At 44.7% G+C, this 18,017-nt stretch overlaps 1 protein-coding gene across 1 annotated transcript in view; it reads left to right on the top strand.

The window, feature by feature from the left end:
- Positions 1-18,017, top strand: part of fech (ferrochelatase) — a 65,457-nt gene that overhangs the window by 25,717 nt on the left and 21,723 nt on the right. The window contains exons 5-6 of the mRNA XM_078219922.1: positions 6,693-6,827; positions 11,222-11,328. Coding sequence (XP_078076048.1) covers positions 6,693-6,827; positions 11,222-11,328 — 242 coding nt within the window. The remainder of the gene's footprint in view (positions 1-6,692; positions 6,828-11,221; positions 11,329-18,017) is intronic.

Genomic DNA, 18,017 nt, shown 5'->3' with positions numbered 1-18,017 from the left:
TGAAAAAATTCCACTTTTCATTAGTTCCTTTCTCTGACAGTTTCTGTTCCCAACTTATGCCCCCTAATTCTTGCCTAATCGCATCATAATTACCCCTCCCCCAATTGTAAACCTTGCCCTGCCGTACGGCCCTATCCCTCTCCATTGCAATAACAAAAGACACCGAATTGTGGTCACTATCTCCAAATTGCTCTCCCACAACCAAATCTAACACTTGGCCCGGTTCATTTCCCAGTACCAAATCCAATGTGGCCTCACCTCTAGTCGGCCCATCCACATATTGTGTCAGGAAACCCTCCCGCACACACTGCACAAAAACTGCCCCATCCAAACTATTTGACCTACAAAGGTTCCAATCAATATTTGGAAAGTTAAAGTCCCCCATGACAACTACCCTGTGACCCCCACACATATCCATAATCTGCTTAGCAATTTCTTCCTCCACATCTCTATTACTATTTGGGGGCCTATAGTAAACTCCTAGCAACGTGACCGCTCCTTTCCTATTTCTAACTTCAGCCCATATTACCTCAGTGTGCAGATCCCCCACGAAGTGCCTTTCCGCAGCCGTTAAACTATCCTTGATTAACAATGCCACTCCTCCACCTCTTTTACCAGCTTCCCTACACTTAGTGAAACATCTATACCCCGGAACGTCCAACAACCATTCCTGTCCTTGTTCTACCCACGTCTCCGTAATGGCCACAACATCGTAGTCCCAAGTACCAATCCACGCCCCAAGTTCATCTACCTTGTTCCGGATGCTCCTTGCATTGAAGTAGACACACTTCAACCCACCTTCCTGTCTACCAGTACCCACCCTTGACCCTGATACCTTCCCCAATACCTCACCACCCTCACTGACTTCTGGACTACAACTCCCTTTCCCACTCCCCTGACAAATTAGTTTAAACCCCCCTGAAGAGCCGTAACAAATTTCCCTCCGAGGATATTGGTGCCCCTCTGGTTCAGGTGCACCCCGTCCTGTTTGTACAGGTCCCACCTTCCCCAGAACGTGTTCCAATTATCCACTTATCTGAAACCCTCCCTCCTACACCATCCCTGCAACCACATATTTAACTGCACTCTCTCCCTGTTCCTCAACTCGCTATCACGTGGTACCGGCAACGTCTTGCTATTTTCTTGCTATTTTCAGAGCTCTTAAAATTTTCATCAGTTTGGTGGCCCCCACTATATCATACAAGAACAGAAGTAGGAGCAGGTGTACCATAGAATCTTACAGTGCAGAAGGAGGCCATTTGGCCTATCGAGCCTGCACCAACCAGAATCCCACCCACGCCCTATCCCCATAACCCCATACATTTATCCTAGCTAGTCCCCTACATGTAGACCACATGGCCCCCTTGAGCATGCTCCACCGTTCAGTGTGAGTCTGATACTCTGCCTCAACTCCACTTTCCTGCCTGCTCTCCATGCCTCTTGATTCACAGAGACCAAAGATCTATCTATTGTGACACTCAGTATATTAAACGATGGAGTATCTACAACCCCCTTGGGTGGAGAATTCCAGTGGTCCATAGTCCTCTGAATGAAGAACGTCCTCCTCCTTTTGGTTCTAAATGAACAACCCCTTATATAATCTCATGTTCTAAGTTCCAGGAAAATGACCTGCAAAGCCCCTTCAGAATATTGTATGTTTCGGTGAGATCATCTCATTTTTCTTAACTCCAGAGAGTGAAGCCCAATTTTTTCAAACCTTAGGACTACCCTCTTCCAGGAATGAATTTAGTTGACCTATGCTGCATTGCCTCCATGGTAAATGCAGCATATCCTTTCTTAAATGTGGAGACTAACAGTGCACAGTATTCCAGATGTGCTCTCCCCAAAACCCTCTACAATTGTACAAGATTTCTTTATAGTTGTACTCCAATCCCCTTGCAATGAAGTCACACATCTAGTTGCTTGCTGTATCAGCATGCTAACTATCTTTGTCTCTTGAGCAAGTACACCCTAACCCCTCTGAACATCAACGTTTACAAACGTCATACCTTTTTAAAGCAAATACTGCTTTTCTATTCTAAGTTTAAAGTTTATTTATTAGTGTCACAAGTAGGCTTACATTAACACTGCAATGAAGTTGCTTTGAAAATCCACTAGTTGCCACACTCCAGCACCTGTTCAGGTACACTGAGGGAGGATTTAGCATGTCCACTGCACCTAACCGGAATGTCTTTCAGGTTGTGGGAGGAAACTGGAGCATCCAGAGGAAATCCACGCAGACACAGGGAGAATGTGCAAACTCCACATAGGCAGTGACCCAAGCTGGGAATCGAACCTCGGTCCCTGGCGCCGTGAGGCAGCAGTGCTAACCACTGTGCCACCATGCCGCTGTAACTACCAAAGTGAATAACTTCACACATGCCTACATTACATTCCACCTTGTTCCTTATTCTATACACCTTTGTATCCTCCACACAAATTGCATTCACACCTAGCTTTGAATCAACAACTGTGGTTCCCATTTATTTCAAAACATGAACTCCATCTAGTTTTAGTGCTTTCATCTGTCAAGATTCTTGATGCATGTCAGTACTGATTCTCCTAGTTGAATGAACACCTTAACAATTACAATAATGTGTCCAAAGATTTTATTGTAGAAAACGTTCTGTGATGTTGTAACTTCAATCATCCTTAATGATTACCACTTGTTCTACAATACTACTCCTGCTACAAACATGCTGAGGCAATATTTTACTTTAAAAAATGTGTTTTGAAGAACCATAAAACTGATCACTAATTTCGTAGAATTGCTTATTGAGGAAAAACTTGACTTTACTGCCCGTCCTGAATTGCCCTCCTTTTTAATGATGCCATTTGAGAGTCAATCACATTGCTGTGGATCTGGAGTCACCTGTCGGCCAAACCAGGTAAAATGGCAGATTTCCTTCCCTAAAGGAAAATATTGAACTCGATGGGTTTTTAATGACTATCAACAATGGCTTCATGGTTATCATTAGAATTTTAATTCTAGATTTTTTAAAAAATTGAATTCAATTTTCACCAGCTGCAATGGCGGTATTTGAACCTGGGTCCCCAGATCTTGCCCTGGGTCTCTGGATTACTAATCCAATGACAATGCCAATGCCAATGCTTCACTGCCTCCCCAGGCAGGAAACAACCTATCTCTATCAATCCTAACCATGCCTCGATGGCCAGATGATCCTGGATTTACATTTTGCCTCCTGAGAGAAACAAAAAAGCCAATAAGATGGAAAGAATTTTGGAAATTGCTCTCCACCCTCTACCGATGATTGAAACTAGTTCAGGAGATTACTTAAAATGTGTACAGATATCAAATGATATCGAAAAGGCGTGAGGTGAGAATGACTGCCCTTGTCAGTGAGACAGCATTTGACCAAGTGTAGCGTCAAGAAGGCCTGGTAAAACTCGAGTCAGGGGGAAATCCTCCACTGGTTGGAGTCATACCTGGCACAAAAGAAGTTGGTTGTAGTTGGAGGTTAATCATCCCAATTCTTGAACATTACTAAGCCAACCATCTGGAGCTACTTCATCATTGACCTTCCATCATAAGGTCAGAAGCAAGTTGTTCACTGATGATTGCACAATGTCCAGCAGCATTCACAACTCCTCAGATACTGAAGCAGTCCATGTCCAAATACAGCAAGACTTGGACAAAACCCGGCTTGGGCTGGCATGTGGCAAATAATATTCATGACACACAGGTGCCAAGCAATGACCATCTTCAACAAGGGAGAATCTAACCGTCGCACCTTAACATTCAGTAGCATTACCATTGCCGAATCCTCTGCTGTCAACGTACTGGGGGTTGTCATGTACCAGAAGCTGAACTGGACTAGCCTTCTAAATACTGTGGCTACAAGAGCAGTTCAGAGGCTCGGAATCCTGTGACGAGCAACTCTCCTTCTGTCTCCCCTAAGCCTGTCTGCCATGTACAGTCAGGAATGTGATGGAATAGTCTTCACTTGCTTGCATGAGTGTAGCTCCAACAAGACTCAAGTGGCTTGACACCATCCAGGACAAAGCAGCCCACTTGATTGTTACCCTTTCCACAAACATTCACTTCCTCCACCATCGATAAACTGGCAACCGTGTGTACCAACCACAAGATGCATGAAAGGAACTCACCAAGCTTCCTTAGGCAGCGCCTTCCAAAACCATAACCTCTACCATCTTGAAGGACAAGAACAGCAGATACCTGAGAGCACCATCACCTGGAGATTCTCCTCCAAGACATCACCATCCTGACTTGGAAATATGTTGCCATTCTTTCTTTCACTGTCACTGAGGCAAAATCCTGGAACTCCCTCCCTAACAGCACAGTGGGTTTACCTAAATCTCAGGGACTGCAGCAGTTTAAGAAGGCAGTTTCTTCCATGGCGTCTCAAGGTCAACTAAGGATGGGTAATAAATGCTGGCCTCGCCAGCGATGCCCACGTCCCATAAAAAATTTTAAAAATTGAGGATCACTACTACAAGGGAGTGTAGGTCCACATTGGTGAAATGTTTTTCACTCCAGTTATATTGGGAATAGTGAAGCCAAAAGCTTTAGACTCAGTTAAGAGAGGATGTTCAAATGTCTTGGGTATTTATGTTTTGACACTTCTTGCTGTTGTATAGTTTTCTGCTCTTTATCTGATTCACTATATGTGTGTTTCCATTGCTTTCCTTCTGTCCATCCCACTTAATGGTGTAAATTTTGAGGATTTAGTCCACCCTGTCTGATTAAATGGTGGAGAAGGGCTGAATTGCCTACCCCTAATTCCTATGTTCATAGTGTGACCTATCACATGAACCAAATGAGAATTTGTGGCCTGAAGTTTTTATCCTCCCATCATAATAATTGTCTGTTGTTATTGTAGCTCACGCTACTTGTAATTTGCAATAAATATTTGCGGCATATATTTATTTCTTGGCAGAACAGTACTTTTTTTTTCCCTGGATGATTTTCTGTCATCCAAGCTATATGAGGACTGTTACCTTATGCATGCTGTAAATACAAGTTCCTCCGATTCCACGTGTGGTTATTTTAATCATGTCTGCAAATGTACAATGATAAAATCATATATAAAATCAGAAGGAGGTAGTAATAGAAATTATTGTAATTTTACAGAAAAGCATGAAATGCCACAGTTTTGCAACCTAGGTGTTATATGCATAGGAGTTGAGATTTGTTAAGTGCTGTTATCCTTATTCCTGTCCAAAAGGGAAAAAAATGATCCTCCAAGCATTCGGTGTTGGATTAAATCTCACCAGTAATGTATGCCACAGTATAAAAGATGTAGTTGCTTTCTACAATGTTATCAAAACACCAATCGAATATTTACATCAATGATGTTGCATTTATGAAGAGTGGGTGGGTAATTCTTTTCAATCTAAATATTAATGGCATGCTAATGAAAGCAATAGCAGACCAAATACCTTTAGGATAAATCAAATTGATGGCCCAGATTTAACTAGGGCTTTTTCTGCAGCAGAGACTTTGGAAGACAGGGGTATTCAAATAAAAGGAGAGAAATAATGGTGTAAAGCTTTGCAAGTAGCTGTTATTATGTGATTTGGTAATAGTTCTTTAGATCTCACGATACAAGGTTGGTTAGGCCCATTGGCTTTCCATATGTCCATTGCATTCTACATTTTGTAATTTGTCGTTTCATTTTCCTGGAATGTTAGATAACCTGTTTGACTTAAAATTCTGAGAATCGACTAAAGAAGCACACCCTTTTCTTATACCACTCTCTATCTTGCTTAAGTCACACTGTGGTTAGGCGGAGAGGGGCAGTAACTGATAATAGTGTGTTGCTGAACTGATATGTGGCTATTCTTCACTGCTTCTCTCCAAAAATATAGAACATAGAACATTACAGCGCAGAACAGGCCCTTCGGCCCACGATGTTGCACCGACCAGTTTAAAAAAAAACTGTGACCCTCCAACCTAAACCAATTTCTTTTCGTCCATGAACCTATCTACGGATCTCTTAAACGCCCCCAAACTAGGCGCATTTACTACTGATGCTGGCAGGGCATTCCAATCCCTCACCACCCTCTGGGTAAAGAACCTACCCCTGACATCGGTTCTATAACTACCCCCCCTCAATTTAAAGCCATGCCCCCTCGTGCTGGATTTCTCCATCAGAGGAAAAAGGCTATCACTATCCACCCTATCTAAACCTCTAATAATATAACAATTGATTCTGTTTAAGCTGTGCGGGTTTAGCATTTGAACATAATCAGTTTTTCAAAATTATATCAGCAACTTTGGCAACATCTTGGAGCTGTGAAAAGATGAGAAATTTCTATGAATAAATGTTGCAGCAATTTTCAAAAGACCCTCCATTTATATAACAGCTCTTAAAAAGACATCCCAAAGTAATTTGCAGGGGAAAATAGGTCAAAAAGGTAGGTTTTTGAGATTTATTTTTAAAAAGAGGATTGGTAGAAAGGCAGAAGGGATTAGGGAGCGAGATCCAGAGAGTATAATCAAGGATCTGTTGCTGATGGGGCTGACGCAAAGGGTTGCACAGGCAGCCATTGTCGGCGACAAAGACCTCTGGGAGATGTATTTCCCTGGGAGGTTGCCCATTCTTTTTGAGGGCTGGAACATGTTAGATGTACGCTGTGGGAATCTTGCTCCGTTTCCCATTCCATTAGATGAAATAACCCTTGCATTGTTTGTGCATCTTATTTTTCAGCACCGCACAAATTTTACATTGGTTTCCGATATGTTCATCCGCTAACAGAAGAAGCAGTTGAAGAAATGGAGAGAGATGGGATTGAGCGAGCAGTAGCTTTTACACAATATCCTCAGTATAGCTGTTCTACCACAGGTATAGCAATGTTGGTGTATAAATGGAAAATGCTGTTCACTAAAAATCAACATGTTAAAATGTAGAGATTCTGTTCGAAGTGTTAGGGCAACCTCAGGATTTATTCCTCATTTTAAAAATCCTTTGTACTAGTTTCCACCTTTCCTCACTTCCTCTGATCTCCAAGGGCAGGACACAAATAGGCTTACATTAACACTGTAATGAACTCAGGGGATTTTTACAATAACTTCATTGCGGTGTTAACGTAAGCCCATTTGTGACACTAATAAATAAAACGTGCCTGCATAAGTTTCCTCCAGATGCTCCCATTTCCTCCCACAGTCCAAAGATGTGCGGGTTAGGTTGATTGGCCATGCTAAATTGACCCTACTGTCAGGGGATTAGCAGCGTTAATATGTGTGGTTGCGGGAATAGGACCTGGGTGGGATTGTAGTCGATGCAGACTCAATGGGCCGAATGGCCTCGTGCACTGTATGGATTTTCTAAACTTTAAATGTTTGAACCAAGGATGTGACTATCAGCTGACTATCCAATGGCTGATGTGCTCATAGATAAACTTGTCTTTCCTTGTTGGTCATAATGCACTTGTACCACAGCCCGGTTTTGTGAATCGCACCATTTAGCATTGCTGGGTTTTCTTTGACCTTACGTGGCTCTGTTCAAAATGCCCTCTTCAAAGTTAGCTTCCTAACTAGAATTCACTTTGGTTTCCAGCAAAAGATGCTATGATTGGACACAAGTTGAGTTTGAGAGCCAGATGATGCATTCCAAATCCATTTGAGCATTTAGTTCAATTTTTGACTTTCTTCAATTTTTCTTTATGAATGTTTGCCTTGTAAAGTACTATTGTTGTATTATCAACCTGCATGTTACACTTAAGAGTCATATACCAGAAAGGAAGCCCATTGAGTCTGCAACGACAAAACTACATTAAATCTACACTAATCCCACTTTCCAGCACTTGGCCCATAGAATAGAATCCCTACAGTGCAGAAAGAGGCCGTTTGGTTCATCGAGCCTGCACCGAAAACAATCCCACCCAGGTCTTAACCCCTGACCCCACGTATTTACCCTGCTAATCCCCCTGACACTAATGGGCAGTTTAGCATTGCCACTCAACCTGCACATTTTTGGACTGCAGGAGGAAACCCATGCAGCCATGGGAGAACGTGAAAAGTACACAGACAGTCACCCGAGGCTGGAATTGAACCCTGGTCCCTGGCGCTGTGACGCAGCAGTGCTAACCACTGTGCCCCTATAGACTTGAATGTTATGACATTTGAAGTGCTCGTCCACTTACTTTTTAAAGGTCGTGAGGCTTCCACCTCTACTACCCTCCCAGGCGGTGTATTCCAGACTCCCATCACCCACAGAGTGAAAGAATTTGTCCTCTAATTCTCTCTAAACCTTAATATTGTGCCCCCTCAATATCGACCCTTCAACATCGGGGATCAGCTGCTTCCTATCCATCCTGTCCATATCCCTCATAATCTTATACACCCCAATCTGGTCCCCCTCAGTCTTCTCTGCTCCAACAAAAACAACCTGAATCTATCCAGCCTCTCTTCATAGTTCAAATGCCCCATCCCAGGCAACATCCTGGTGAATCTCCTTTGTCCTCTCCTGTGCAATCACATCCTTCTTACAGTGAGGCAATCGGAACTGAACGCAGCACTCCAGCTGTGACTGAACTAAAGTTTTGTACAGCTTCAACATAACCTCCCTGCTCTCATAATCTTAGCCATGACTGATAAAGGCAAGTGTCCCATATGACTTCCTGACTACCCTATTAACCTATCCTGCCACCGTTGGGGATCTGTGGACAAGCACCCCAAGATCCCTCTGTTCCTCTGAACTTCCTAGTGTCTTGCTATTCATCGAGTATTCACGTGTTTTGTTACTCTTTCCAAAGTGCATCACCTCGCACTTTCAGGGTTAAATACCGTCTACCACTGATCTGCCCATCTGATCAACCTGTCCAAATCTTCCTGCAACCTCCTTCCTTATTTTATATCAAACAAATAATAAGAGATCTAAGACTAATTGATCCCTGTGGTACGCCACTGGACACCGGCCTCTAGTCACACAAGCAGTCTTCCACCACCATCTTCTGTCTCCTACGAGACTCAGAAAGCTAGTGCTGCCAAATAAACCTGTTGGACTTTAACCTGGTGTTGAGACTTCTTACTGTTCCTACCACGAAACCAGTTTTGGATCCAACTTGCCAAGTTACCTTTGATTCCATGTGCTTTTACCTTCTGTATCAGTCTCCCATGTGAGAGCCTTTACAAAGGCTTTTCTGAAATCCATATAAACTACATCAACTGCACTACCCTCATCTACACACCTGATCACCATCTTGAAAACTTCAATCAAATTTGTTCGGCATGATCTCCCTCTGACACAACCATGCTAACTATCCCTAATCAAACCGTGTCTCTCCAAGTAGAGATTAATTTTCTTCTTCAGAATTTTCTCGAATAGTTTCTCTACCACTGACATGAGACTGACTGGTCTGTAGTTCCCTGGCTTAGCTCTGCAACCCTCCTTAAATAGCCAAACCACATTAGCTGTCCTCTAATTCTCTGGCACCTCCTCTGTGGCCAGAGAGGAATTAAAAATTCAGGTCAGAGCCCCTCTAAATTCCTGCTTTGTCTTCCAAAGCAGCCTGGGATACAACTCATCCAGACTTGGGGATTTGTCCACATTTAAGCCAAAACCTCCAATACCACCTCGTTCCCGATGTCAAAGATGACAAATGTGAAGTACCCGTTTAGCACCCCACCAATGTCTTCTAGCTCCATGCACAGATTGCCCCCTTGGTCTCTAATAGGCCCTACTCTTTCCCTGGTTATCCTCTGGATTCTCCCTAATCCTACCTGTCAGTGCTTTTTCATGCCCGTTCTCTGCAAACAAAAGGAATTCAGGCCTTGCAATTTTTTTGGGAATTACCCAGGATCTTGGAGAGCCTATTGTTCCCGGGCAGAGACGCTGTCATGGAGAAAGCAACAATCCGAATTGACTTGCCGGCCAATCGGCACCCTTTTCTCCTGTTCTATAAATTGTTGTGATTGTTTGAAATTATCTCTGATGAATGCAAGATGAAAAGCTTCAGCAACATTTTTCTCTCTCCAGCAATATTCAACTTGCTCATTTCCTTCACCTTACATACTCTAACTGCACAGATCTTCCAGTGCAGTGGCGAACCATTACATTTTTAATCTTCTTTGTAACTTTTTGAAGATTGAGAACTTTGTTTCCATCAATTATTCAAAGACACAGTTCATTTGAATATCTTACAAGTTTAACCAAGGGCTGCCACTGTTTACCTTTGCAGATGCACGTCTCATTCACATGTTGACATTTTTGGTTTTGCTAACTCTTCCGAATTCAGATGGAAATTACATTGTTAAATCTACTTCAAAAAGCTTGCTTTCCTCATTTATACTAAATATGTAACCCCTTAACAATGAATAACTCAAATCTTTATAGAAAGGCAAAATGTACCCATGCTTTGAACTTGCCGATACTTTGGGAGATGTATCTATTTCACTGGATTCAAGAAACATTTTGTAGGCAAAGAGCTAACCACTCTCAATCTCTAGTATCCATATTCTTATAGAATCATAGAAACCCTACAGTACAGAAAGAGGCCATTCGGCCCATCGAGTCTGCACCGACCACAATCCCACCCAGGCCCTACCCCCATATTGCTACATATTTTACCCGCTAATCCCTCTAATCTACGCTTCCCAGGACACTAAGGGGCAATTTTAGCATGGCCAATCAACCTAACCCGCACATCTTTGGACTGTGGGAGGAAACCAGAGCACCCGGAGGAAACCCACGCAGACACGAGGAGAATGTGCAAACTCCACACAGACAGTGACCCAAGCCGGGAATTGAACCCAGGTCCCTGGAGCTGTGAATCAGCCGTGCTAACCACCGTGCTACCCCTTCCTCGCTCCTTCACTCATTAATTGTACTATGGCCATTTTTCTTGTAAGCTATGAATATGTGTTTTAAATGGCGTTTCACCCTCCTGCATTCTCACTATACTGAAGTTAAGACTCAAAGCACAGTCTTTTGGATTTGGAGGTAAGAGAACAGTGGAACTCCTTACTTTCCTCAGCTGTGATATGTCATAGTCTTTGGGCTTTTACAATGTACATTGTGTGTCATCTAATCATAAATTCATTTATTTGTCATTGTCTATTTTTTATTTTTCACTGTTTGCGAGTTATCTCAAAAAATAAAATGCATATCATACACCTTAATGCAACATGTCATTTACAGTTTCAGTGGAAGATGGTGGTGAGACCTCCGAATTAATTGACCAATGTGAGAGGTACATGAGAATAGTAATTTATTTGATTGTTGACTTTCTTTTGTAGGAAGTAGTTTAAATGCAATTTATCGATACTATAATGGCAGGAGCACAGCACCAAAGATGAAATGGAGTACCATTGACAGGTGGCCAACGCATCCATTACTAATTCAGGTAATGTTGTTTATGGATCAACTGGTTGCGAGATCCTTTACTTTGGTAGAGCACTCTGTCTTCTATATTGTTAAAGTCCAACAGGTTTAATTGGTAGCAAATGCCACTAGCTTTCGGAGCGCTGCCCCTTTGTCAGGTGGAGTGGAGATCTGCTCGCAAACAGGGCAAACAGAGACACAAACTCAATTTACAGAATAATGATTGGAATGCAGTCTTTACAGATAATCCAGCCTTAAAGGTACAAACAATGTGAGTGGAGAGAGCATTAAGCACAGGTTAAAGAGATGTGTATTGTCTCCAGACAGGACAGCCAGTGAGATTCTGCAAGTCCAGGCAAGCTGTGGGGGGTTACAGATAGTGTGACATGAGCCCAAGATCCCGGTTGAGGCCGTCTCATGTGTGTGGAACTTTGCTATCAGTTTCTGCTCAGCGACTCTGCGCTGTCGTGTGTCGTGAAGGCCGCCTTGGAGAACGCTTACGCGAAGATCAGAGGCCGAATGCCCGTGACCGCTGAAGTGCTCCCCAACAGGAAGAGAACAGTCTTGCCTGGTGATTGTTGAGCGGTGTTCATTCATCCGTTGTCGTAACGTCTGCATGGTTTCCCCAATGTACTATGCCTCGGGACATCCTTTCCTGAAGCGTATCAGGTAGACAACGTTGGCCGAGTTGCAAGAGTATGTACCGTGTTCCTGGTGGATGGTGTTCTCATGTGAGATGATGGCATCTGTGTCGATGATCCGGCATAGAACATTACAGCGCAGTACAGGCCCTTCGGCCCTCGATGTTGCGCCGACCAGTGAAACCAATCTAAAGCCCATCTAACCTACACTATTCCAATATCATCCATATGTTTATCCAATAACCATTTGACTGCTCTAAATGTTGACGAGTCCACTACTGCTGCAGGCAGGGCATTCCACGCCCTTACTACTCTGAGTAAAGAACCTACCTCTAACATCTGTCCTATATCTATCACCCCTCAATTTAAAGCTATGTCCCCTCGTGTTAGCCATCACCATCCGAGGAAAAAGGCTCTCACTATCCACCCTACCTAATCCTCTGATCATCTTGTAAGCCTCTATTAAGTCACCTCTTAACCTTCTTCTCTCTAACGAAAACAACCTCAAGCCCCTCTGCCTTTCCTCATACGATTTTCCCACCATACCAGGCAACATCCTGGTAAATCTCCTCTGCACCCTTTCCAACACTTCCACATCTTTCCTATAATGCGGCGACCAGAACTGTACGCAATACTCCAAGTGCGGCCGCACCAGTTTTGTACAGTTGCACCATGACCTCCTGGCTCCGAAACTCAATCCCTCTACCAATAAAAGCTAACACACCGTACGCCTTCTTAACAACCCTATCAACCTGGGTGCCAACTTTCAGGGATCTATGCACATGGACACCCCGATCCCTCTGTTCATCCACACTACCAAGTATCTTACCATTAGCCCAGTACTCTGTATTCCTGTTACTCCTTCCAAAGTGAATCACTTCGCACTTTTCCGCATTAAACTCCATTTGCCACCTCTCAGCCCAGCTCTGCAGCTTATCTATGTCCCTCTGTAACCTGCCACTACCCTCTGCACTGTCTACAACTCCACCGACTTTAGTGTCATCCGCAAATTTACTAACCCATCCTTCTATGCCCTCATCCAGGTCATTAATAAAAATGACAAACAGCAGTGGCCCTAAAACAGATCCTTGCGGTACACCACTAGTAACTGAACTCCAGGATGAATACTTCCCATCAACCACCATCCTCTGCTTTCTTCCAGCCAGCCAATTCCTGATCTAAACCACTAAATCACCCTCAATCCCATGTGTCTGTATTTTCTGCAAAAGCTTACCATGGGGAACCTTATCAAACGCTTTGCTGAAATCCATATACACCACATCAACCGCTTTACCCTCATCCACCTCTTTGGTCACCTTCTCAAAGAATTCAATAAGGTTTGTGAGGCATGACCTACCCTTCACAAAACCGTGCTGACTATCCCTAATCAAATTATTCCTTTCCAGGTGATTATAAATCCTATCTCTTATAATCCTTTCCAATACTTTGCCCACAATAGAAGTAAGGCTCACCAGTCTATAATTACCAGGGTTGTCCCTACTCCTATTTTTGAACAAGGGGACAACATTTGCTCTCCTCCAGTCTTCTGGCACTGTTCCAGTAGACAATGATGACCCAAAGATCAAAGCCAAAGGCTCTGCAGTCTCCTCTCTAGCCTCCCAGAGAATCATAGGATAAATCCCATCCGGCCCAGGGGACTTATCTATTTTTACCCTTTCCAGAATTGCTAACACCTCCTCCCTATGAACCTCAATCCCATCCAGTCCAACAGCCTGCATCTCAGTACGCCCCTCGACACTGTCCCTCTCCAGTGTGGATGCTGACGAAAAATATTCATTTAGTGCCTCTCCTATCTCTTCAGACTCCACGCACAACTTCCCACTCCTGTCCTTGACTGGCCCGAATCTTACCCTAGTCATTCTTTTACTCCTAAGAACATAAGAACATAAGAAATAGGAGCAGGAGTAGGCCATCTGGCCCTTCGAGCCTGCCCCGCCATTCAACAAGATCATGGCTGATCTGAAGCGAATCAGTTCCACTTACCCGCCTGCTCCCCATATCCCCTAATTCCCTTATCGATCAGAAAACTATCTACCCGTGATTTAAACATATTCAACGAGGAAGCCTCCACCACTTCAATGGGCAGAGAATTCCAGAGATTCACTACCCTCTGAGAGAAGAAGTTCCCCCTCAACTCTGTTCTGAACCGGCCCCCCCCGGCTGTGCCCTCTAGTTCTGGTTTCCCTTCTAAGTGGAAAGAATCTCTCCACCTCTACCCTATCCAGCCCCTTCATTATCTTATATGTCTCTATAAGATCACCCCTCATCCTTCTAAACTCCAACGAGTACAGACCCAATCTGTTTAATCTCTCCTCATAAGCTACACCCCTCATCTCCGGTATCAACCTGGTGAACCTTCTCTGCACTCCCTCCAAGGCCAATATATCCTTTCGCAAATAAGGGGACCAAAACTGCACACAGTACTCCAGTTGCGGCCTCACCAGTGCCTTGTACAGTTGCAGCAAGACCTCCCTGCTTTTATATTCTATCCCCCTCGCGATAAAGGCCAACATTCCATTCGCCTTCTTGATCACCTGCTGCACCTGCAGACTGAGTTTTTGCGATTCGTGCACAAGGACCCCCAGGTCCCTCTGCACAGTCGCACGATGTAATTTTTCTCCATTTAAATAATATTCCAATTTACTATTATTTCTTCCAAAGTGGATAACCTCACATTTGCTAACGTTATATTCCATCTGCCAGATCCTCGCCCACTCGCTCAGCCTATCCAAATCTCTCTGCAGACTTTCCGCGTCCTCCACGCAATTCGCTTACCCAGTCACCTTCGTGTCATCAGCAAACTTGAATACCCTAGATTCAGTCCCCTCCTCCAGATCATCTATGTAAATGGTAAACAATTGAGGCCCCAGCACCGATCCCTGCGGCACGCCACTGGTCACCAACTGCCAACCAGAAAAGCACCCATTTATCCCAACTCTCTGCTTCCTGTTAGATAGCCAATCCCCAATCCACGCCAACACCTTACCCCTAACTCCGTGTACCCCAATCTTCTGCAGCAACCTTTTGTGAGGCACCTTATCGAACGCCTTCTGGAAATCTAAAAACACCACATCCACCGGTTCCCCTCTGTCAACCGCACTAGTGACAACTTCATAAAAGTCCAGTAGATTCATCAAACACGACTTTCCCTTCATGAATCCATGCTGCATCTGCTTGATCGAACCATTCTTATTCAGGTGCTCTGTTATTTCCTCTTTAATAATGGACTCTAGCATCTTCCCAACTACGGACGTTAAGCTAACCGGCCTGTAGCTACCCGCCTTTTGTCTACTTCCTTTTTTAAACAGCGGCGTAACAGTAGCTGTTTTCCAGTCAGCCGGCACTACCCCAGAGTCCAGCGAATTTTGATAAATTACTACTAACGCATCTGCTATTACCTCAGCCATTTCTTTCATACCTATAGAAAGCTGACATACCTATAGAAAGCTTTAGGATTTTCCTTGATCCTACCTGCCAAAGACTTCTCATGTCCCCTCCTGGCTCCTCTTAACTCTTTCTTTAGGTCCTTCCTGGCTAACTTGTAACTCTCCAGTGCCCTAACTGAGCCTTCACGCCTCATCCTTACATAAGTCTCCTTCTTCCTCTTCACAAGAGATTCAACCTCCTTAGTAAGCCACGGTTCCCTCACACGTCTGCTTCCTCCCTGCCTGACAGGCACATATTTATCAAGGACGCGTCGTAGCTGTTCCTTGAACAAGTTCCACATTTCAATTGTGCCCATCCCTTGCAGTTTCCTTCCCCAACCTATGCCAGCTAAATCTCACCTAATCGCATCATAATTTCCTTTCCCCCAGCTATAACTCTTGCCCTTTGGTATATACCTATCCTTTTCCATAGCTAAGGTAAACGTAATCGAATTGTGGTCACTGTCACCGAAGTGCTCACCTACCTCCAAATCTAACACCTGGCCTGGTTCATTACCCAGTATCAAATACAATGTGGCCTCGCCTCTTGTTGGTCCATCTACATACTGTGTCAGGAAGCCTTTCTGCACACATTGGACAAAAACCGACCCCTCCAAAGTACTCAAACTGTAGCTTTTCCAGTCAATATTTGTAAAGTTAAAGTCCCCCAGTACAACTACCCTGCTACTTTCGCTCCTGTCCAGAATCATCTTGTCTTGCAGAGGTTGCTGCGGCAGGGTTGTAGGGTGTCGTGGTCACTGTACTCCTGAAGGCTGGGTCGTTTGCTGCGGACAATGGTCTGTTTGAGGTTGTGCGGTTGTTTGAAGGCAAGAAGTGGGGGTGTGGGGATGGCCTTGGCGAGATGTTCGTCTTCATCAATGACATGTTGAAGGCTCCGGAGGAGATGCCGTAGCTTCTCCGCTCCGGGGAAGTACTGGATGACGAAGGGTACTCTGTCCACCATGTCCTGTGTTTGTCCTCTGAGGAGGTCGGTGCGGTTTTTCGCTGTGGCACGTCGGAACTGTTGATCGATGAGTCGAGGGCCATATCCTATTCTTATGAGGGCATCTTTCAGCGTCTGGAGGTGTCTGTTGCGATCCTCCTCCTCCAAGCAGATCCTGTGTATACGGAGGGCTTGTCCGTAGGGGATGGCTTCTTTAACATGTTTAGGGTGGAAGCTAGAGAAGTGGAGCATCGTGAGGTTATCCGTGGACTTGCGATATAGTGAGGTGCTGAGGTGACCATCCTTAATGGAGATGCGTGTGTCCAAGAATGCAACCGATTCCGGAGAGTGGTCCCTGGTGAGTCTGATGGTGGGATGGAACTTGTTGATGTCATCATATAGTTGTTTCAGTGATTGTTCACCATGAGTCCAAATGAAGAAAATGTCATCGATGTATCTAGTGTATAGCATCGGTTGAAGGTCCTGTGCGGTGAAGAAGTCTTGTTTGAACCTGTGCATGAAGATGTTGGCATATTGAGGTGCAAATTTTGTCCCCATGGCTGTTCCGTGTGCCTGGATGAAGAACTGGTTGTTGAAGGTGAAGACATTGTGGTCCAGGATGAAGCAGATGAGTTGTAAAAGTGCATCTGGGAACTGGCAGTTGTTGGCGCTGAGCACTGAGGCCGTTGCAGCAATGCCATCATCGTGGGGGATGCTGGTGTCGAGTGCCAAGACATCCATTGTGACGAGGAGCACTCCTGGTTCAACTGCTCCATGTGTGCCGAGTTTCTGTAGGAAGTCCGTAGTGTCGTGACGAAAGCTGGGGGTTCTTTGTACAATGGGTTTCAGGATGCCCTCGATAGAGTCGGAGAGGTTCTCGCACACGGCCCCATTGCCCGATACGATGGGACGGCCGGATGTGTTTGCCTTGTGTATCTTCGGGAGGCAGTAGAGATCTCCAACGCAGGGAGTAAGTGGGATGAGAGCACGGAGGGTGCTCTGAAGGTGCGGATCAAAGGTCTTGATCAGAGTGTTGAGTTGATGGGTGTGTTCTTTGGTCGGATCTGCGGGTAACTGTCTGTAGTGTTCTTCGTTGTTCAGTTGTCTGTACACTTCTTTGCAGTAATCCGTTCTGTTCAGTATGACGATGGCCCTTCCTTTGTCTGCTGGTTTGATGACAATGTTGCGGTTGGTCTTGAGAGCGCAGATGGCGTTGTGTTGTGCTTGGGTGATGTTCGGGGCTGTCTTGTGAGTGCGGCTGATGAATTTGGTGTTGACGCACCTCCTGATGGCTTCGGCATACATGTCAAGTCGAGGGCAGCGGCCTTCCAGAGGAGTCCAATTCGACTCTTTCCTCTTCGGATGCACTGCGGATCTCTCTGTCGGCTGTTCCGGTTCATTGGCTGTCTCATTGTGTTCCCTGTTGGCCTCTTGGGGTTTGTGGAAGAACTCACGCAGCCTCAATCGCTTGATGAATTCCTCTGTGTCTGCTGCGAGACTGATGGGGTCTATTTTGGTGGTGGGACAAAAATTGAGTCCTCGGCTGAGAACTTCGATTTCATCTGGTTGAAGTGTGCAGTCCGACAAGTTGACAATGGACTTCCCTGCAGTGGTACTGTTTTCTACTGTGGTATGGGGGGAGGCTTGGTTGCTGCTGATGGTGATGCTGAGTTTCTCAAGT

Source organism: Mustelus asterias, chromosome 1, assembly GCF_964213995.1.
Source record: "Mustelus asterias chromosome 1, sMusAst1.hap1.1, whole genome shotgun sequence".
NCBI classification, from domain to species: domain Eukaryota; kingdom Metazoa; phylum Chordata; class Chondrichthyes; order Carcharhiniformes; family Triakidae; genus Mustelus; species Mustelus asterias.
The sequence above is the reverse complement of the archived record's forward strand: the minus strand, read 5'-3'. Positions and strand labels throughout refer to the sequence as shown.